General features: G+C 40.4%; 1 protein-coding gene across 1 annotated transcript in view; it reads right to left on the minus strand.

The window, feature by feature from the left end:
• Positions 1 to 3,018: 3,018 nt before the first annotated feature.
• The window catches only part of hmgxb3 (HMG box domain containing 3), a 29,957-nt gene continuing 9,620 nt past the window's right edge, over positions 3,019 to 23,355 (minus strand). The window contains exons 5-21 of the mRNA XM_062994702.1: positions 22,155 to 22,253; positions 21,879 to 22,010; positions 20,055 to 20,365; positions 17,717 to 17,811; positions 17,127 to 17,210; positions 16,453 to 16,541; positions 15,670 to 15,768; positions 15,431 to 15,577; positions 14,079 to 14,401; positions 11,905 to 12,032; positions 10,121 to 10,252; positions 8,350 to 8,534; positions 7,364 to 7,583; positions 6,059 to 6,192; positions 5,556 to 5,675; positions 4,275 to 4,484; positions 3,019 to 3,649 (exon numbers count right to left, since the gene is read on the minus strand). Coding sequence (XP_062850772.1) covers positions 3,134 to 3,649; positions 4,275 to 4,484; positions 5,556 to 5,675; positions 6,059 to 6,192; positions 7,364 to 7,583; positions 8,350 to 8,534; positions 10,121 to 10,252; positions 11,905 to 12,032; positions 14,079 to 14,401; positions 15,431 to 15,577; positions 15,670 to 15,768; positions 16,453 to 16,541; positions 17,127 to 17,210; positions 17,717 to 17,811; positions 20,055 to 20,365; positions 21,879 to 22,010; positions 22,155 to 22,253 — 3,024 coding nt within the window. The 3' untranslated portion in view covers positions 3,019 to 3,133. The remainder of the gene's footprint in view (positions 3,650 to 4,274; positions 4,485 to 5,555; positions 5,676 to 6,058; positions 6,193 to 7,363; positions 7,584 to 8,349; positions 8,535 to 10,120; positions 10,253 to 11,904; positions 12,033 to 14,078; positions 14,402 to 15,430; positions 15,578 to 15,669; positions 15,769 to 16,452; positions 16,542 to 17,126; positions 17,211 to 17,716; positions 17,812 to 20,054; positions 20,366 to 21,878; positions 22,011 to 22,154; positions 22,254 to 23,355) is intronic.

The raw sequence follows: 23,355 nt of genomic DNA on the forward strand, positions 1-23,355 counted from the left end.
AACAGTAGTTCCACACTTCCTTCTGCGTCTTTCAGGTTTTGATTGTCACTTAAAGGCATTTAAGATCATTTTAGCTGAGCAGCCAATAATTTGCTGCACTTCTCTGTATGTTTTTCCCTCTACAATCAACTTTTTAATTAAAGTATGCTGTTCATCAGAACAATGTCTGGAACAACTCATTTTACCCAGTATTTCAGAAGGAAATGCGCTATGACCAACCTGTGCAACATTTGCCACCCTCCTACATTAAATAAGGCACAAAATTGACACCCGTTCTTCTGCAGAATGAATGACTTCACCAATTGAACTCCTCACTGCTATTATTTTGAACAACCCCCTATCAATCAATGCTTCGATTACTCAGAATGAGCAGCATGCATGTCCTAATTGTTGGGTTTGTTTTGTTTTCATTACTCTACTACACTTTCAAGTAAATTATTTGCTATGTACAAATATCACTTCTACTAAAAACAGTGATTTATCAGGTTAATGATGTTGGACTGCTATTTTTTTAACACCACTGTACAGACCATGGACTATATATCAGAAATGCGTAACAAACTATTCCGCACAATAAGTTAATTAGGAGCTGGACAAGCCTTTTCCTCCAGAGCAGCTTTAAGCCTTTGTTAGTTGTCTCATGCTGTTCAAAATGTCACAAAAAGCAAACTGATCGGCTGTAATGCTGTTTTAACATATTAATTGATTTTTATGAACAAAACGTGATTTTTTGATGAGATAGCATGCAAGAAGAGATTGGATTCTAGCTAATGCTCTATAATATTACATATACACCCGCCAGGCATGTATTTGACCACTGACAGGTGAAGTGAATAACACTGATTATCTCTTCATCACGGCACCTGTTAGTGGGTGGGATATATTAGGCAGCAAGTGAACATTTTATCCTCAAAGTTGATGTGATAGAAGCAGGACAAATGGGCAAGCGTAAGGATTTGAGCGAGTTTGACAAGGGCCAAATTGTGATGGCTAGACGACTGGGTCTGAGCATCTCCAAAACTGCAGCTCTTGTGGGGTGTTCCCGGTCTGCAGTGGTCAGTATCTATCAAAAGTGGTCCAGGAAAGGAACAGTGGTAAACCGGCGACAGGGTCATGGGCGGCCAAGGCTCATTGATGCACGCGGGGAGCGAAGGCTGGCCCGTGTGGTCCGATCCAACAGACGAGCTACTGTAGGTCAAATTGCTAAAGAAGTTAATGCTGGTTCTGACAGAAAGGTGCATTGCAGTTAGTTGCGTATGGGGCTGCATAGCCGAGACCAGACAGGGTGTCCATGCTGACCACTGTCCACCGCCGAAAGCGCCAACAATGGGCAATGGAAACTGGACCACAGAGTAATGGAAGAAGGTGGCCTGGTCTGATGCTTTCTTTTACATCTAATCCAATTAAGCATCTGTGGGATGTGCTGGACAAACAAGTTCGATCCATGGAGGCCCCACCTTACAACTTACAGGAGTTAAAGGATCTGCTGCTAACATCTTGGTGCCAGATACCACAGCACACCTTCAGGGGTCTGGTTTGGCTGCAAAATGGGGACCAAAACAATATTAGGAAGGTGGTCATAATGTTATGCCTGTGTGTTGATCTGCACTAATCAGTAAGTGGCTGGACGAAAATAGCTAATCAAGGTTTCACCATGGCCACCCCAGTCCACTGACCTAAACCCAATAAAAATAGACTTAGAAATTTGAAGGATCTAAAGACTTTCTGTATGGAGAAGTGTTTTCAGATCTCTTGTCAGCAAAGAGAAGAAGCAGAAAGTACTAAATGAAGGATTCTAAAAGACAGTTCAAAAGAATAAGAAATAAAGAATGTTTTTTGAGCTTGCCCATATTTGTGAAGGTCACTTTCGGCTGTAGAAAATTAGCCTGGGTAATTTAGATAAGGGTTTTTCAAACTATTTTTCAAATGACCCATGCACATTTTGTCCATGATTTTTAACGTGACCCAGGCAACACAAAAAATTATTCTTATTCCCTCTACAACGGGGCGTTTGCATATAAGTTTCAGTTTATGTGCGTGTTAAAATCTGTTTAATTATTACTTTTCTCTGCGACCCATTTTGTTTCACTCGTGACCCACCTAAGGGTCGTGACCCAGGGTTTAAAAGACCCCGATTTAGATTATTTCTTAACTGAAAAAAATGCCCTTTGATATACTATACAGTAAAAGTTTTGCAAATTATATGACTAAAAAAGCTAAGCTCAAGAGAAGAGTGGTGTCCACATAATACTGGCCATATCAGGTAAACATAAAGCAATAATTTTGCAGTTGCTCGGATGGTGCAGCAGTCCGTTATACATTTAAATTTGCTGCATTTAGCAGATGCTTTTATTCAAAGCGACTCACAACTATGTCTATATACAATTTCAGCAATTAAGGGTTAAGGGCATTGCTTAGGGGCCCAACAGTGGCAACTTGGTGTTGGGGAGGCTTGAACCAGCAACCTTCTGATTACTAATCTGGTACTTTCACCGCTGAGCTACCACTGGCCAGAGATCTGGGTTCAAATCTCAGAGCTGCTACAGGTCTGTCGGTCATCTACAGAGAAATAAAGTCTGAGAGAAGAGGATGACTAAAACACTGTAACTGACTGGTGCCCTGTCCAAGGTCCAAGCAATTAATAAAAATTAAAATATTATAAACGTATCTTGACAAACTCCAAAGTAATGCCATGATTTTGATACAAGTTACAATTATCAATACAATTACAAAAAAAAAAACTCCTTCATGCTTGTTATATTAGTGGCTTTTAATCCATTGAAAACATGATTATATTGTGTAAAACCAATACAATATGAGGCAAAGCATGAACGGAAGTTCAGTAGGCAAGCTTAAAAATGATCTGTAAAAATATAAATGGAAATATGGACTTCTGCTTTTATTCAATAAAAGCTGTTCATTCTTACTGGTTCTTTTTTCTCTTCATAATATAATTGTTTTTAATACACATTAGCATTACTTTGCTTTTATAAGGTTATAAACACACAGTATCAGTAATAAATACATTTATGGTTTATTATAATCTATATGCACCATCAGTAGAGTCTCAATACTTTTGTTCATTCAGTTATTAAAAGTCTCACAGTGTCTGTTGTCTGTCTCTCTTCTTCCATCATTCTAATGCCATATCGTCCGCAGCGACAGCGTCCGTGTCCGCTTCTCCTTCTTCCCTGCATCCCTCCTGTTCTTCTTCTCTGTTGAGTTGAGCCACTCCAAGTCTGTACAGCGTATCTCGAATCATCACCACCTCGCCCTGTTGGCACTCCCCCAGCACGTCTGCCATCTGCTGGCTCACCACATCTCTGCTGCTCAGGAAGTCCACCAGTCGGCTGTAGAGGTAGTAGTGTGCTGCGTTATTGAACACGAGCGTCCTCCTGTCATCTTCCTCCTCTGAGTCGTTCGCTCCCGAGGAGCTACATATAGACGAGACATGACCGGAGTGAGGCTGCAGCTCCTTACAGAGCATCATGGAGCGGTGTCGATCTGATGCAGTGGGTGGGGAGGGGTCACCGGGATGCACTATATAGCGTGAGGCGGACTTGGTTTGAGGGTGCAAATGGGAATTGGAGTGTACAGTGGAGAGGTCAATGCTGTACTGCTGATCTTGGAGCTCAGGACAAGAGACATACTGTAAAAACAAAATTAGACAGAGATGGTTACACATGCTTCTGGAGTTTTGTTTTTGTTCAGCAAGTCAGAAAAAGTTACAGGAGCAAAGTGGTACATAATTAGACAGCTGTATTACCCTGCATTTACACCGGCAGCAATACAACAGCAATCGGCTGTCATTCATTTTCAATTAGAGCTGGCGATTTCTATTAATAATCTGACTAATATAAGAATAATAAGAATAATACATATCCATGTATACATAATAATTTGAATGGACTAGTCAGATTAAGGCCATCCGAAATACAACTTTGATTGAATGAGATGGGCAATCCTTTAATAATAATTTGTTAAATAGAAGAATAATAGGCATGTAAACACCTGTATCCGATTACAACAAGCAGAAAGCTTAAGCATGTTCCGCCCATGTGCATTTGCGGCATAGTGGAAGTTTACAAAATTCAACATGGAAGGAGCAAAAAAAAATGGTCTGCAGAAGAGACTCAGCTTACGCTGCGAACCATGTGTTGGGGGAAGGGGGGTAATATACAGTGCCTCTGCTTGTATAGTATGGACATAGTGCAAGTAGCAAATTGTAGTGAGAAATGACTGGATTCAAAGAAAAAGGAAAAACGATTGCTAACCTCTGGAGCAGCTGTAATATCAGAGAAACAGCCTTGATTCCTTCCCCACATCTGGGCTGCCAGCTCAGGGTAGAGAGCTTCTGCACACAGTGCCACCTTCTGAGCACAGTCTGCTACATACACGGGTGGCCAAAAACGAGAGGACACCAGCAGGTCCACATGGTCTCGGGCAGTCTCACCACGCACCAGGTACTTAGAGCCACAGACCACCTAGGACACATTTCACAACAAACAATTCACCATGTATTCATAATCGCTGAGGTAAAAAATTAGAAAGTATTCATACTGTATTTTACATGACATGAACAGGGATGAAGGCAGCACAGTGGTGCATCATGTAGTGTGGGTGCTGCACAACTTAAGAATCTTTAGGCCTTGCAATTGATCCTTGTTTCTGATTTTTGTCTTTAATGTATTTTACAGGTACTCTTTGGGTGTGTTCGAAAACCTAGTGAGCTGCCTTGCTGTCTTACTGCCTACATGGATTCATTGACTTATAAAGTCAGGTTATTTGAACGCACTACTCAGACAGCAATTCCATCAGTTTTCGCTAACTAAGCTAACACAGTCAGCCTCATGCCATTCAAACCAATGGGATGGGGTGGCACATCACGCTAGCATGTCAACTAACATCTCCCTCCGTGTACCGAAAACAGTTACATTCGCTGACAAGCCCGAATTTGCAAATAAATGACAGTTTATACAAATTAAAAATCAATAATAATTTATTTACATTTGAAAATAACTCCGTTCGTTTCACTGCACCGTCCGGCGTGTTTTCTATTTTTCTGTGAGAAAAGTCGTGTCGCACTGAATGCTGGGATTGCCTTCTGCCTTCGATGCTCACTCGTTCTTGAGTCAAAATAGCGTTGAAATCTTAGGACACCTTACTAGTGAGCATATTAAGGCATCTAGGATTTCGAACAGCCTCCTTCTCGAAAGCGAGAGTAGGATGACGTAAAATGCTGTCTATGTAGAGAGCTCACTAGGTTTTGAAACACACCCTTTGTGTCTGTGGGGGTATTCTGATTTGCTTTCACCACTAAAAAGAAGGCCAGTAGATGGATTCCAGTAGGTGGCTAACGAGAGAAAAAAGAAAAGCAAGCTGGGACTAAAAAAACTATTTTCCCCTTATTAAAATGTCATATTTTTTATATTTGTTGGATGTAATTGTCTTAGATTTAATTTGTTTAAAAACAGTTGATTTTAGTAACTGATTTTTTAACTGTTTATCCAGCCTGAATATCAGATGTCAGGACAAACAGGTTGATGTGTATTTACCTGGTGAGGACAGAGCTTGCTGAGTTTTCCTGCAGTTAGATGTTGGGGAGGTTGCGATGCTGTTGAAAAGCCATTTTGTACATGTGTGTAGAGCAAACACACAGATACCATCAGCTCATCCTGTCAACAGCAAAAACAAAAAATAATTACCTTGGAATTGGTAACACATTTTAACACTGTAGGTCTATTGTCAAGTAAATTCAAAAGACAACAGAATAATTAATCTTTGATGGCAGATGAGCTCTAGGATAGGTGGGCAGCTAAATCTTCTACTAGCAAAAATAAATAAATAAATACAGTATGCAGTACAATATGTATATATAACATATTATCCACAACATTCCATCTACCCTAGATTATAATAATTGTATAATTCATTTTCACATCAGACAAAATCTTATTTGTTTAAGTTAACAATATTAAACTAACACCAAAGTAGCTCAACATAAATTGAACTGTCACTGTTATTTTTATGTAAAGTGTCTGTGGGTGTGTGGGTTTACCTTGCTACTGTCTGGTGCTGCAGGTACACCACATTGTTCAAGTATGAACCGCAGTTCTTCCTCAGTGTGCTGGTACATCTGATCCGGTCTTAGCTGACCATTATGTATTAAACGCACCAGCATGGAAACATCTCCTAATAAAGCGTTAACACACACACACACACAGTACACACCGTATAATATCTACTATTTATTTTAAAACATACAAGAAATCAATTTTTGCCTCATTTGTAGGTATACTAATTTATTCATACTAACCACATCATGGTAATGGTCATGAAAGGTGACTGGGCAAAACATCCTTACTCATTCAGTCCCTTTAACAATGACTCTCATTCTGAGTATCTAATCCACACACAGTATGTTTTAATTGGGCCAACTGGATATAAGAAGAATACACCCACAAACAAAAACTCAGAATATGCAAAGTCAACAACAGACTGCACATACAACGATTTAGATTATTAATTTGGTGGTGTACAAAGATGTTTAATCTTGATAAACTTTGTGGCATGTCCTCTTAATACCCCATTAGTGATCATTATTGATTACAGCTTTTGCAGTCACTCCTCTATACCCATATAAAAATGGCACTATACAACCACATTAAAATTTTTACCATTCAGACAAATTTCCTTTTAGCCAAAAGCGACACTCGTTTTCTTTCTCGCTTTGGTAAAGGCGCCACCGTTTCATGTACTTTGCTATGGGTGCCCTTATGCCATAAAAGCTTACTCAGAGTCAAATGACATTATAGAACTATTTGCACCATCAAATTAATAATCTGAAAAGCCCCATGTGTATTGTTAGGTCCTGTAAATTTTGTTACTTTGGGCATGTAATGGGGCACCCAGATGACAACATTGAAGGTAGTGTTAGAATTTGTGGAAGGACTCAATGTGGATTGCATTATCAGGGGCTAGTCTGCAACAGGCACATAAGACAGAGAGCATTGTAAATAGCTGACCAATCTGTGCAACACACAATCGCAAACCAATGACAGAGTAGTGATGTGACGTGAGTATGAAATTTAGCACTTCTTTGTTTTTTGCCTCTTTATTTTGTGTTCTTATGTTGTAAAGACTGTTAACATCACAACGCCATACTGTGTTCTATTGCTTAAGTAGATAGATAGATCACTTTATTAATCCCAGAGGGAAAGTCACGTCATGTAGATGACATTTTACTGTGTGGCTATAAGACCATGATGTCTTACTTGTATTTAAAAAAACAAAGTAAATAGAGTGATGCCTAATAAATCGATCCAGTTTCTGTTCACCTACTGTAATCAGATGCTGCTTTTACCTGTATGGGGCATGTCAGTGGTGATCTTATCCTTCTCTGTGTTAACAACCATAGCGCTTCTCATAAGTGGAGGAAAGAAAGGAGCGATGATGGAGGCATCGAAACGTGTAATGGAGATGTTAGACGGGAAGGCGCACTGCTCCAGAGCCTCGCTCTCCATCGCCAGCCAAAACTCCTCCACCTGCACTTCATCCGAGGCCTGGAACTCCGGCCATGTGAACTTTAGATAAAGCAAAAGAGAGAGAAAACACTCATTAAACCAAACCGAAAGACAGAGACAGAGAATAAAACTTAGGGCTTAAATCAGTTATATTAAAAAGTAATAGTGCTTTTAAGAAATGCCCTTCATGTCTCGGCATGACATGTTTTACTGTGTACAAATCGAGGTCCAGAAAACATGGTTTGATGAGTGGTTGACACAAAGTCCTGACCTAAAATCTAGTGAACTTACCATATTGAACACCTCTGCGATAAAATGGAACAGTAACTGGAACAGTAACTGCAAGCAAGAACCTCTTTTGACAAAATCTTTTTTGACTGAATGGGCACAAATTCCTAAACACATGTCAAAATCTTGCAGCCTTTCCAAAACATTACAGGCTGTTATGGCTGCAAAGGGGAGGTGCTACACATACTGTATATGGCCATGGTTTTTGAATGAGATGTCTAACAAACTCGTGGTCAGGTGTTCACCTGCTTTTTTTAAAATAGCGTAGCAAAAACTAAAATCTTTGCTGTAACGTTGTAACACTAGTGTAAATCTAATTAGGTAACTGTCTATAATAGGTATGCTGTCTTATACAGAATCAAAAACTACATAAATACAACAAACAAGGAAAGATTCTAGTGGTCCAAGAAGGCTTGCAATCATCTGGCAAATATAAAAACAGGCCATTAAAAAGGCTGTCAGATACTGGAATCAAACACACTGGTGGAAGAAAAACCCTACATTATTTAATGATAGAGTGGAGTGAAATGTTTTTTACCTCCACGTTTTTGAGCTGCAGGACGCTGTTTGTGCTACGTTGTGCAATCTCCAGTTTGGGAGCGATGCCACACACGCCACAGATCATGTCGTTATAGTCACGCACAGTCAGACATTCAAATGCCCAGAAGCCACTGCACAACAATTCCTGTACATGAGTCAGCTCCTCCTGACTCAACACATAACCTGTAAACAAGAGAGAAGAGGTTAGAAAAATACTTAAAACCATACAACATTTTACATTTATGGCACTTAACAGACGCTTTTATCCAAAATGACCTACAACTGTGACTGATTACAATCCAATAAAGTGCTGGGAGCTTAAACCAAAAACCTTCTGATTACTACTCCAGTAACTTGACCACTGAGCTACCACTGCCCATGTAATAATGATCAGAATTGTCTAGACTATCTATGGTCTTCTCTTCTGGGGTAAAGTTGATGTGAGACAATGTTCATAGTAAGAAGCGTTATATAAATGAGTCAGACTTAACTTGACTGATACACATAACTTGTGTATAATCTACCTCACCATTATTTACTTACTACCATGTACTAACCAACATCTTGTCTTCCCCTATTTATTTTAAGCATTCTCGTATTATTGTAATGTTGTCTACCTGCACTGTACTGTCTTGCACTTTTTGTTCTATGTTGCACCTTGGACCTGGAGGAACGTTGTATTGTTTCAATATGTACTTGTATATAGCTGAAATGACAATAAACCTCTCTTGACTCTTGTAGTCCTTCATATATATGTGAAAGCTAGACAAAATCAAACCTAACCTTTCATCTGAAGCACAGATAAAGCTAATTTATTCTAGGCACAATATGAGAGGAACAAATTCATCTATAAAGACAATTAGGCTTGAAAGAGTTAAAGATAAAAGAGAAAGAGGATGGCCAGCAACAACATGGATGGATACGATGAACAAAAAACAAGCCATTAAAAAGCCTGAACCTATACAAAGATAGGGTGTTCTTGAGAAACATTGAATTAACTTGAAAGCACTTAATAAATTAATAATAATAATAATCTATTCACTTATTAATTTTAACCAGCTGCATTATCCTGGTGGCTCCTGTGAACACGAAGGACAAATACAACCTGGCCAATTCATGACACTAATACAAACCCCCGGCCAAAATTATGAAATCATCACACTTACAGGTAATAAGTAATTCCAGCTATTTGCCTTAGAAACTAATAGACAGCTGTAGACTTGTGGTTAAGGTGCTGGACTAGTAATCAAAAGGCTGCTGGTTCAAGCACCACCACTCCCAGGTTTCCATTGTTGGAAACTTGAGCAAGGCCCTTAATCCTCAACTGCTGTAAGTTGCTTTGGATAAAAGTGTCTGCTAAATGCTACAAAATGTAATGTAAATGGACAAATTTCAGCTGCTCCCATATTTATGGGTCACCACACTGTATCTGATCCACATTCCAGACATGGTGCGATTATTTCACTGAATGCCTTTCCATTCGGGCTTGAGACTAACACTGAGAGCGCATTGACAAGTGCACCACACAGTGGCTGGGCTTTTTTGTACATTAACCAATCATGTCTGTGCAGACACCAGACCAACCAAAAACACAGCTGAGATTTGTACCCCGGATCTCAGCGGTAGTGGGCTAGCGTACTTTACTGCTGTAGCGTGTGTGGTGATCCGGCTCTCCTTGATCCAACTGGAAGTTGTGCAGCAGATTTACGATGAGGAATTGGAAATGACAAGATTGGGAAATAATAAATAAATAATATATGCAGTTGTACCGGGTGGTCTGTGTGCGTTGTTGATTATATCGAGGGCTGCAAGTGCAGGGTCCCAGTCCTGTTTGATCTGGCTCCGGATACTGAAGAACAAATCCAGACTCACCAACAGCTGGTTCCCCACATTAAACAGACCTAGGATGCACAGACACAAACACAAATCAGTGAACTATGGCATGTCAGTGCATTTGTCACAAGTTGGGATTCTGTCAATGATGCAACAATGAGTATTTTGGAGGAAACTTTGGGGCATATGAACAACAGTTAGATGCAGTTGTTTGTTCTGTTTATATGCAGAAAGGCAAGAAATAAATACTAATATTCAATCACATAAACATGCCTGCATTGCTATGGATTACAGCTCTTTACATTTTCAGCATTTAGCAGATGCTTTTATCCAAAGCGACTTACAGTACAGGACAGTATACTGTCTAAGCAATTGAGGGTTGAGGGCCTTGCTCAAGGGCCCAACAGTGTCAACCTGGCAGTGGTAGGGCTTGAACCAGTGACCTTTTGATTACTAGTCCAGCACCTTTACATTTACATTTTCTACATTTAGCAGACGCTCTTATCCAGAGCGACTTACAGAAGAGCTTCCATAGTAGACATTACCTTACTCTAGTTTAAGTACACAGTCCAAAAACACAAATCCGCTGAAAACCCTGTTAGAACCAAAGTGTTTTCTTTCGCAAGAAATGAATGAGAATGAGAGCATTAGTAAGTAAGTGAGTAAGTAAGTACAAGTCAGCTTAAGTGTTTAGTAAAGAGGTGGGTTTTTAATTGTCTTTTAAAGACAGGTAGAGACTCAGATGTTCGGACAGACAGAGGAAGTTCGTTCCACCACTTAGGTGCAAGTACAGAGAAGAGCCTTGATGCTTGTCTTCCTTGAGTCCTGGGTGAAGGAAAACTGCTACAACTGCTACAGCTATGGGTTAAATCCCACAAAATAAAAATAGGCCTTTTAATATTAGATGATTGATTACACAAATACTGGCTTGCTTTAAGCCTTGTAATACTTGCAGCAAATCATGTTGTTTATCTAAGTTATCAATGGACTAATATTGGGATGAAAAAAGAATATTAAGAATATAAAACAGCTCACTCATACAGAACTCTAGGTAAGTGTGATTATGGTGCATGTGTTCCTGCAAGATGACCTATAGGTGGTACTTCGATGTTTTGGCTTAATAAAAGTTAGTAATTCATCACAAGAGTTTGAAAGCCACCAACCTACTTGCAATTTTTGAGCCAATTGGGTTAATTTGAGGTTCATTTTGCAGAAGCAAATACCAGGTTCATTTTTCTGTTGTAATATAATCAAATAACCAATAAAGTGTTGGCCAAGACCTTCAGACTATTATCTATTTATACTATTCTTTCATTGTTTAAAAGAGTTTGGGGTTTTTGTATTTTAGGATGTAAATTTTAACTAAATTATTGAAAAAACATTATGAAAGAAAAATGCTCCAGGTTGTCACAGTAGATCATTTTGGTCTACATATCTGATTTGCCAGTTTTAATGCATTTTATTGTCATTAAAGACACGGTAGCCCTTCACTATACCGTATTCTACTTCTCACAAACAAAATCATGGAAGACTTCCATGCTAAATAGTTACCATACTTCAATACTACGGCTCTAGCAGCAAAAGACTACAATGAGTTTGACTCTTTTTTTAGTCAAGAGCAGGCTAGTGTGTGTGTGTGTGTGTGTGTGTGTGTGTGTGTGTGTGTGTGTGTGTGTGTGTGTGTGTGTGTGTGTGTGTGTGTGTATGTGTGTGTATGTACCTGGGTGCAGGCTGGTGAAGCTGTGGAGAGCAAGGCACTGCATATTCAGACACACCTTCAACTGCAGGGTAACCGGCTGTAGCACAGACTCAGTTAGTAACCAACACTGCTGCTGCCCTCCTGAACAACTATGTACGTACACACACACACACACACACACACACACACACACACACACACACACACACACACACACACACAGTCAGAAGTCCAAATCCTCTATTGCAGTGATGTCTAGGACAGTGCTATCCCAGTGAGTAAAACTGGTTGGGGCCACTGCTGGGCCCCTGAGCAAGGCTCTTAGCACTCTCAGCTCCAAGGGCTCAGTACAACGACTAACCCTGTGATCACACAGGACACCAATCCATTGGGGAACATAACCCCCCTCCCGACTGCTGGGGATTCAAACCCTGGATCTCAGCAGTAGTGGGCTAGCGTAATTTACTGCTGCACATTGAAGTGCACTCTTAACCCTTAATAGCCTCACTTACACTTCTGAGCAACTCTTGCATAAGATACAGTGGGGCCAAAAAGTATTTAGTCAGCCACTGATTGTGCAAGTTCTCCTACTTAGAAAGATGAGAGAGGTCTGTAATTTTCATCATAGGTACACTTCAACTATGAGAGACAAAATGAGAAAATCCAGGAAATCACATTGTAGGATTTTTAAAGAATTTATTCGTAAATTATGGTGGAAAATAAGTATTTGGTCACCCACAACCAAGCAAGATTTCTGGCTCTCACAGACCTGTAACTTCTTCTTTAAGAAGCTCTTCTGTCCTCCACTCGTTACCTGTATTAATGGCACCTGTTTGACCTCGTTATCTGTATAAAAGACACCTGTCCACAGCCTCAAACCGTCAGACTCCAAACTCAACCATGGCCAAGACCAAAGAGCTGTCGAAGGACACCAGGAAGAAAATTGTAGACCTGCACCAGGCTGGGAAGAGTGAATCTACAATAGGCAAGCAGGTTGGTGTGAATAAATCAACTGTGGGAGCAATTGTAAGAAAATGGAAGACATACAAGACCATTGACAATCTCCCTCGATCTGGGGCCCCACGCAAGATCTCATCCCGTGGGGTCAAAATGATCATGAGAAGGGTGAGCAAAAATCCCAGAACTACACGGAGGGACCTGATGAATGACCTGCAGAGAGCTGGGACCAAAGTAACAAAGGCTACCATCAATAACACACTACGTTAAGAGGGACTCAAATCCTGCAGTGCCAGGCGTGTCCCCCTGCTTAAGCCAGTACATGTCCAGGCCTGTCTGAAGTTTGCCAGAGAGCATATGGATGATCCAGAAGAGGATTGGGAGAATATCATGTGGTCAGATGAAACCAAAATGGAACTTTTTGGTAAAAACTCAACTCGTCGTGTTTGGAGGAAGAAGAATGCTGAGTTGCATCCCAAGAACACCATACCTACTGTGAAGCATGGGGGTGGAAACATCATGCTTTGGGGCTGTTTTTCTGCAAAGGGGACAGGACGAGATCCGTGTTAAGGGAAGAATGAACGGGGCCATGTATCGTGAGATTTTAAGCCAAAACCTCCTTCCATCAGTGAGAGCATTGAAGATGGAACGTGGCTGGGTCTTCCAGCATGACGATGATCCCAAACACACGAGCGGTAACGGGCAACAAAGAAGTGGCTCCGTAAAAAGCATTTCAAGGTCCTGGAGTGGCCTAGCCAGTCTCCAGACCTCAACCCCATAGAAAATTTGTGGAGGGAGTTGAAAGTCCGTGTTGCCCAGCGACAGCCCCAAAACATCACTGCTCTAGAGGAGATCTGCATGGAGGAATGGGCCAAAATACCAGCTACAGTGTGTGCAAACCTGGTGAAGACTTACAGGAAACGTTTGACCTCTGTCATTGCCAACAAAGGTTATGTTACAAAGTATTGAGTTGAACTTTTGTTATTGACTAAATACTTATTTTCCACCATAATTTACAAATAAATTCTTTAAAAATCCTACAATGTGATTTCCTGGATTTTTTTTCTCATTTTGTCTCTGATAGTTGAAGTGTACCTATGATGAAAATTACAGACCTCTCTCATCTTTCTAAGTAGGAGAACCTGCACAGTCAGTGGCTGACTAAACACTTTTTGGCCCCACTGTAGGGCCTTTTTGAGCTTGGGTTTTAGTACGTGAAGCTAAAGCTTGTCACTCACCCTTCTCCTCCTCTGTAGAGCAAATGGTGGCACAGGCCACAATGGGTAGCAGTTGGCTCATAGAAGCTCGGCCAAGCGTTCTGTGGGGACACCCCATCCTCCTCCTTCATTCCAACTTTGTCTGTATCCCTCTCACTGTGTACATGGTTAAGACTGTCAATGAGCGTGAGGACGTCCTGGAGCTCGGCCTCGTTCTCGGGGTACTGGAGACTGTGCTTGAGCAGTGTCACAGTGGACTGGCGCTGGAGTTCTCTCTGGCCAGGAGTCAATGGTTGTGATGGGTCCAGTAGGACTGTTAATAAACTGTCTGGCTCAGAAGATGCCTGCAGGAATACAGCCAAACAGGACTCAACTTCATGTTATGTCACAAGCATTCATTTAATATTGAGGTCATAGATTAAAATCAGTTTTTGTGTTTTCTGCATCAAAGGAGATGTCTGAATGCTATTAGGGTCATAAGACCTCATTTTTTTTATGAATGTTTTAGTGGCTGCCAGACATTAGAAGGTCTAACAAAAAAACACTCTGGTTTTTCTGACCTTTGACTTTGTTAGACCTTCTATTAATTTCATTTTGTTTTCCATTTCATTTTCATGTTTTACCTGTGGGTCAGAATCACTGGATGCAATGCAGTAACACACCACGAACAGGACGATAATCCTTCTCAAGGCCACCCCCCACCGTCCACCCCAGACATAGCCAATCATGTCTGTATGTAGACACTCGACTGGCCAATAGCACCGCTGGGGATTCGACCCTGGATCCCAGTGGTAGTGTGCAAGTGTATTTTAATGCTGCAACACCTGAATGTTTTCTTTAAGAACTGTCTAAGTCAAGTGTTTCCCATAGGAGAACTGGTTGGATCAACCTGTTACATAAAGCCCTGGCGGCACGGTGGCTCAGTGGGTAGCACTGTCGCCTCACAGCAAGAAGGTCCTGGGTTTGATCCCCAGGTGGGGCGGTCCAGGTCCTTTCTGTGTGGAGTTTGCATGTTCTCCCTGTGTCTGCTTGGGTTTCCTCCCACAGTCCAAAGACATACAAGTGAGGTGAATTGGAGATGCAAAATTGTCCATGACTGTTTGATATTAAAAACTTGTGAACTGATAAATCTTGTGTAACGAGTAGGTACTGTTTCTGACATGAATGTAACCAAAGTGTATTTTTATGGTTTGCATATCTGATTTGACACAGTTTTTATGCCAAATGTCCTATTTTCGTCACTATTTATGCTAACAGTAGGTTTTCCTAAACAAAAAAACAGAAATTCTATGGAAAGTGCATAAACAGTTCCTGCGGTGCAGTGTTATGTGTGTAAAATAAAAAAAGAGTATGTTTTAAATGCTCAGACTCACCCGGACTTTGGTTTTCTTGACCGTTTTGGAGGAAAGTTCACAGCCACAGTTTGGGCAGTACGGTGGCTTGTGTCTGTTTTTATAGACGTAATCACAGGAAGGGTTTTTACATCTGCCCCTCCCTCGTGCCGTGGACAAACCTAGAGCCTGCTAAAGCAAATTTAAGTTGGTCAATAAATGTACTATTATTAACTACAAGCCTGATATAGTTCAGTCCCTGATGGGTACTCAGGACTAACCAGTGAAAGGCCAGTGTTTTGCTTTAAAGGCACCATGGAGAGGATCTTCACTCCGCTGTCTGTCACTACGCATGGGCTGCTGTTAAGTGAAGTCGATTTCTAGAACACAGAATCAAGGAATAAATTCTTTAATTAAAAAAAGTCAGCCAAGTGTCTACACAGACATGATTGGCTATTTCAAGTTAGAAAGTCTCCTGTTTGCTCTATGTGCAGTCATGTACAAAATTTTTAGGACAGTAAGAATTCCCTGTAAGGGGGTGTTTTTTTTTTGCAATTTTCCCCCCAATTTTCTCCCTAATCTAGTCGTATCCAATTACCCTGATTGCATTACGCATCCCCTCTAACGATGCTACCCTCCACTGCTGACTGAGGAGTGTCGCAACTGACACACGCCCCCTCGGACACGTGTGCAGTAGCCGACTGCATCTTTTCACCTGCACGAGGCACGGGTTCATATGCGGATCAGCTTTGTGTACAGAGAGCCACTCCCTGATCAACGCATTATTCCTCGACTCTGGGCAGGCATCATCAATCAGCCAGCAGAGGTCGTAATTGCATCAGTTATGAGGAATCCTGATCCGGCTTCCCACCCTGTATGAACAACGGCCATCGTTGAAACAATGTGTTCTAAATCTCAGCTCTGGTGTGCTAGCGTGTTTTACTGCTGCGCCACCTGACTTTTTGTTTTGTTTTACTTGTCAGAGATCAGAAATCCCAAACTTTGAGCTTTAATCAAACACAGCATTAAAGTGGCACGTTTGAATTCACATAAATCCTTCTTACCTGCACTATGGCACTGGATGTCACAGAATGCCCAAGCTGCTTCAGTGTGCTGGGTTTCAAGGCCAAAATCTTTTCAGTGGGGTGCTTAACTAAGAAAACAATAAAAAATGTAAATTTAAACCATTGCTTTATCCTTGTCAGGGTTGTGGTGTGTTCGTTTTCCCAGAATCAGTGAACACAATGCAGTAATACACCCTGGACAGGGCGGCAACCATCACAGGGCTTCAGCCAAAGCCACCCCCTTCTGCATGTAGATGCCCTGTCTGTATATAGATCTGCTGGGGATTCAAACCCTGGATCCCAGCTAAAGTGGGCTAGCATAATTTAACTCTATGCTACCCAAGTGGCACATTTTAAATACATTTTTTATTTCATTTCATTTTCAACAACTGCTTTATCCTGGTCAGGACTGGACAGGTTCACCAGGGCGCAAGGCAGGAACAGCCTGGAGAGGCCATCAGTCCATTGCAGGGCTTAGGTTACCCTCAGACAAAGACTAATGTCTGTGTTGACTACCTCTGAGATTTGGGCCCAGATCTCACTAGAGGTGGGCTAGCGTGATAGACCACTGTGCCACCTGAGCGTCACATTTTAAATACACAATTATTCATATTTAGCATGATAAAAAAAACTATAAGTTAATACCAGTTAAACCAGTTGTATAATCTACTCACCAATTCTTGAGACTCCGATGTCTCTATTAATTTTATTTGGTGGCACTGCTATCCACTGAACAACAGCAGATGGCGAAGAAATAGCTGTAAGGATTTAGAAGAACAATTATCAGTCATATACGGCACTGATATCAGTAATCCATTTTTATTTAAATATGGCATTATGTTGCTAAAGATTGACCCCTCTATGGTGTGTCCACTTACTTTACTGACCATGCATTTCAGTAAAATAAGCCATAAAACTATAATACATTAGGGAAATGGTTGTTCCTGTTCAGCATAACAATGACACTAAAATTAAGTCAAGTAGATTAGTCAGAATGTAATTCTTGATCCTGCACTTTGGGATATAGCAAAACATTCGTTTGCACACAATTGTATACACAAATTTTTCAAATGATTGTCATGTTCCAAAATCTACTGGAAAGAGCTTACAGAAGAGTCCAGGCTTTTACAGGTTCAAAAAGGCAAAACAACTCAGTTTTAATGCATGTATCCCAAACATACTGATTTGAGATCCAAATGTCTACATAATTTAGTAAAATAGGCTATATTAGAGTTGTATGTTAATGATACATAAACAGACTTACCCGGGGTGACAGGGGCAGGGAGAATGGCCCGAACTCGCCGATTCTGATTTATAGCGATGCTCTTGTGTTTACTAACAACACGAACTATCCCACCACTGCACATTAAAACTAGTTAGTCACAATTATTTAAGCATATTAATATTTATTTGAAGGAATAGTAAGACCAAAATGAAATTTACACAAGGTTGTTACAATGTAATCAAACCAGACATTTGATGTATAAAATTAGTGTCTAGTTTTGCACGTGAGCTACACTGCTAATGTTGCTAATAAGTAAGGAGGGAAGATAGATAGATAATAGTTTAGTAAAACTAGGCTACCAGTCCAAACCAACTCCAACAAGCTAACACATGACATCAGATGATTAACTAGCTCCAGTTTTCTTTCCTTGGTTCTTTCATTTTAGTAACATTTATTCAGTTTGATTTAAATTAGCTTTTTCTATAGAACTTTTTTTTTATATATATATTTTGTTTCTTTATGCATTTCTCCCCTTTTTCTCTCTTTTAGCGCGTCCAATTGCACAATTGCGTCATGCTTCCTCTCCACCAATGCCGATCCCTGCTCTGATTGAGGAGAACGAATGCCATATGCATCTTATCACCTACACTTCGATGAGTGCAGCGCAGCGTTGTGTACGGAGAGACACACCCTGAGAGCACTCTTTTCTCATCTCTGTGCAGGCGCCATCAATCAGCCAATTGCACCATTCATGAGAGAGAGAGAGACCCCATCCGGCTTAGTCCCGCCCATATCTGAACAACAGGCCAATCATCGTTCATGTGGCCACTCAGCCTAGCCGGCAGGCAGAGCTGAGATTCGATATGATGTATTCAAGATTCCAGCTCTGGTTCCAGCGTGTGTTTTTACCGCTTCGCCACCTGAGCAGCCTTTTTCTATAGAACTTTAACCAAAAGGAATTGTCACAAAGCAGCGGTACACTGGGCACAGAGTAGGAATGCTGTACATTCTGGAAACATACCAGTACATGGCAAGGCACCACACACTCACTCATCATTGATACTTAAGGGCAATTTAGAGTAGCCCGTTTGCATACAGCATGTTCTTCGAAGGAGGAAGGAAACAAGTAATAATCCGGAACTCAAACGCAGAAAGAACCAGCTTTACAAACCAGTGGGCTAAACTAAACCCAGGTTCCTAGAACTGTATGGCACAAGCAAGACCTGTTCCACAGCCATGCCACCTAGTTCCAATTTGATTAGTTTACTCATTAAAATGGCACTAGTGGTTATAACATCGATAGCAAGCCAGGCCTTTCTGTCCAGCATTAATGTCTGACCTCAAAAATGCTCTTTTGCCTTAATAGGAACAAATTTCGGCAAACGTAATCCAATATTTTGTAAAAAGAGGGGGGGGGGGGGGGGGGGGGGGGGTGTAAAGCTTTAAGGTTATAAGGCTGGTTTTGGAATTTACATTTACATTTTCAGGATTTAGCAGACGCTCTTATCCAGAGCGACTTACAGAAGTGCTTCCATAGTGAACATTGCATTACTCTAGTTTAAGTAGAACAACAGTCCAAGAACACAAATCTGCTAAAACCTGTTACTTTGTTTTTTTTTTTTTTTTGAAAGAAATGAAAGAAATAAGATGTCCAAGAAAATAAGATATAAGAAATAAAATGTCCAAGCTTATGCTCTGGTGTCCAAATACATTTGACCATATAGTTTGTATTGTGGGACAGTTTGGGACAGTTGTGGCCTAGCGGTTAAGGTGCTGGACTAGTAATCCAAAGGTTAGTGGTTCAAGCCCCTTCACTGCCAGGCTGCCACTGTTGGGCCCTTGAGCAAGGTCCTTAACCCTCAATTGCTCAGACTGTATACTGTAACAGTACTGTAAGTCACTTTGGATAAAAGCACCTGCTAAATGCTAAATGCTGTAAATGTAAATGTATTGTGACTATAAGTAGGAATGTAAAGAGACCAGCTTGGCTCCGTGTTCAAAATGCTGTTTTCTTACTGCGTAATTTACTTGCTTTTATTAAAATTCATCTAGATTGTTCTACCTATTTGCTAATTAAATATAAAAGTGAGAATTAAAGTCGTTTAAAGCATAAACAGCTTTAAAAACAGCTAATAGTGTAGCAATGCATTTTAGGGCGAGTGTGCGACAGGGTATTGCTCAGTACTACACTTGTGCTATAACCCTCACTTTTCTGCTTTATTAGCCTTGTAGCATCAGTACAACAATAAAATAATAACATTTCGGACATTAAAGATGAATTTACATTGAAACAGTGCTGAGCAGAGAGAAATGTGTAGATTACATTTTAGCCAGACGATTCCTTTGGGATTTTATTTTATTTAGAAAAGAAACTGCTCACATTACAGCCGTTGAATCAGAACATAAAGATCCGACTGAATTCGGAACGCTGGCGCCATCCGCTGGTTGACATTCTGTCACCACACCAGTCGTTTCTTCATTTTGGGGTAAAGCTTTTGGGGCACTGGCTGGTGAGGCTGAACGCTTGTCCTGAATTTTAGTCTGACCCACAGTTTTGTCAACTTTGTTTCTAACACCCTGAATAGCTTTATCCTCTCCGGTTGATGCCGCAGTAAGAGTAGAATTATTAGCCTGGCCTTTCAGTTTTCGTGGGGATGGACTGGAACCAGGTCCTGCTCCTTTAGATGCCTGCAATTCACATAATCATCATCAGCTAGAACAAGAAAACCACCTGACTTTAGGATGTATGTGAAGTGATCATGATACACACACCTATTAGCAATTCACCTGCTTATTGTGAAACGTTTCAAAACATGTTTTTGTAACGGTCAGTTAAATAAAGATTCAAAAAAATTAACAAATTCCAGATTCTTGTTTTACTGCATCTTACACAATGTCTCAACTTTCTGGGAAAAGGAGATTATACTAGGATTTAACATATATTCACACAGAATGTTCATAAAGTAAAACATAAAAACTGCAAAAAAACTATTTATAAGTCACTGCTTTCCATTTCCATTTGCATTTTACAACCCCAAATCAGAAAAAGTTGGGACGGTATGGAGAATGCAAATAAAATAAAAATGCAGTGTTCCTTACATTTACTTTTATTTGATGTCAGACAGGTTGGACCTGAGATATTTCATGTTTTATCTGCTCAACTTTATTTCATTTATTAATAAACATCCATTCCTGCATTTCAGGTCTGCAACAAATTCCAAAAAAAGTTGGGACGGGGGCAAATTAGGGCTAGTAATGAGGTGAAAAAACTAAATAATGATGTGATTCCAAACTGGTGATGTCAACAGGTGATTGTAATCATGGTTTGGTACAAAAGCATCAAGAGTCTTTGATGAGCAAAGATGATCAGAGGATCTCCAGTTTGTCAACAAATGTGTGAGAAAATTACTGAAATGTTTAAAATCAATGAACCTCAAAGAAAGATTGGAAGGGATTTGCATATTTCTCCCTCTACAGTGTGTAATATCATTAAACGATTCAAGGAATCAGGAGGGATTTCAGAATGTCTTTTAAGTGTGGTGAAAAGGAATGGCAACATTACAAAGTGGTAAATGCTTTATGTCCCAACTTTTTTTGGAATGTGTTGCAGACCTGAAATGCAGGAATGGATGTTTATTAATAAATTAAATGAAGTTGAGCAGATAAAACATGAAATATCTCAGGTTCATCCTGTCTGCAATCAAATCGAAGTCGAAGTAAATGTAAGAAGTTTTTTTCCATTATCTGCTTTTTCCAATCCGTCCCAACTTTTTCTGATTTGTGGTTATACCTACCTTCTTTTCTTAAATCAGGATTATAGAAAGCCTGAGTGGAGTACACTATACAGTAGTATAGATGGTTATGGTATCTATCTATTATTCATTAGGATTGTAACGTCATGTTTTACACTTTGGTTACATTCATGACAGAAACGGTAGTTACTCATTACACAAGATTCATCAGTTAACAAGTTTAACGTCAAACACAGTCCAATTCACCTCACTTGTATGTCTTTGGACTGTGGGAGAAAACCCACGCAGACATGGGGAGAACATGCAAACTCCACACAGAAAGGACCAGGACCGTCCCACCTGGGGATCGAACCCAGGACATTCTTGCTGAAAGGCGACAGTGCTACCCATTGAGCCAGATGGTTATGGTACAGCCAGATAGGAAACTAAAAAAGGAAAATTCAACTCACAGATGGAACCCACTTTCCACCGAGGTGCTGCCCACAGTCAGGACAGGTAGGCGGTTTATGTCGAGTTACGTAGGTGAAAGAGCATCCGGGAGTGCTGCAACTGCCTCTGCCTCTTCTTGTGTACTTTATGGACTATAAAAAGAATTAATATTTAAATCAGTCATAGTGTCCAGTTATTAAAAAGGACAACAGTAAGCCTTTATTATAAACAATGTATTTATAAAAAATTTATTTAATATTAGAATAAACCAAAAATCATTAATGAAACAAGCATACCAGTTTGAATGAGGGTTTAGGGTCTGGTTTCACTCGGTTCATCAGAGGGAGCATCATTATTGGACTGGTTGCAGGAAGTACCTTGTTTCTCACCAGATCCTAAATAAAAACAAGTTTAGGTTAACATTTAACACAGAAATCAAAATTCTTAATAAAATTTTTCAAGCAAAAGAACAAAAATATGTTTAAGGCCACAACCAGATGTATAATGACAATTTATATATATATATATATATATATATATATATATATATATATATATATATATATATATATATATATATATATATACAGTGTATCACAAAAGTGAGTACACCCCTCACATTTCTGCAGATATTTAAGTATATCTTTTCATGGGACAACACTGACAAAATGACACTTTGACACAATGAAAAGTAGTCTGTGTGCAGCTTATATTACAGTGTAAATTTATTCTTCCCTCAAAATAACTCAATATACAGCCATTAATGTCTAAACCACCAGCAACAAAAGTGAGTACACCCCTTAGTGAAAGTTCCTGAAGTGTCAATATTTTGTGTGGCCACCATTATTTCCCAGAACTGCCTTAACTCTCCTGGGCATGGAGTTTACCAGAGCTTCACAGGTTGCCACTGGAATGCTTTTCCACTCCTCCATGACGACATCACGGAGCTGGCGGATATTCGAGACTTTGCGCTCCTCCACCTTCCGCTTGAGGATGCCCCAAAGATGTTCTATTGGGTTTAGGTCTGGAGACATGCTTGGCCAGTCCATCACCTTTACCCTCAGCCTCTTCAATAAAGCAGTGGTCGTCTTAGAGGTGTGTTTGGGGTCATTATCATGCTGGAACACTGCCCTGCGACCCAGTTTCCGGAGGGAGGGGATCATGCTCTGCTTCAGTATTTCACAGTACATATTGGAGTTCATGTGTCCCTCAATGAAATGTAACTCCCCAACACCTGCTGCACTCATGCAGCCCCAGACCATGGCATTCCCACCACCATGCTTGACTGTAGGCATGACACACTTATCTTAGTACTCCTCACCTGATTGCTGCCACACATGCTTGAGACCATCTGAACCAAACAAATTAATCTTGGTCTCATCAGACCATAGGACATGGTTCCAGTAATCCATGTCCTTTGTTGACATGTCTTCAGCAAACTGTTTGTGGGCTTTCTTGTGTAGAGACTTCAGAAGAGGCTTCCTTCTGGGGTGACAG

This window comes from Trichomycterus rosablanca, chromosome 1 (genome assembly GCF_030014385.1).
Source record: "Trichomycterus rosablanca isolate fTriRos1 chromosome 1, fTriRos1.hap1, whole genome shotgun sequence".
NCBI lineage: Eukaryota > Metazoa > Chordata > Actinopteri > Siluriformes > Trichomycteridae > Trichomycterus > Trichomycterus rosablanca.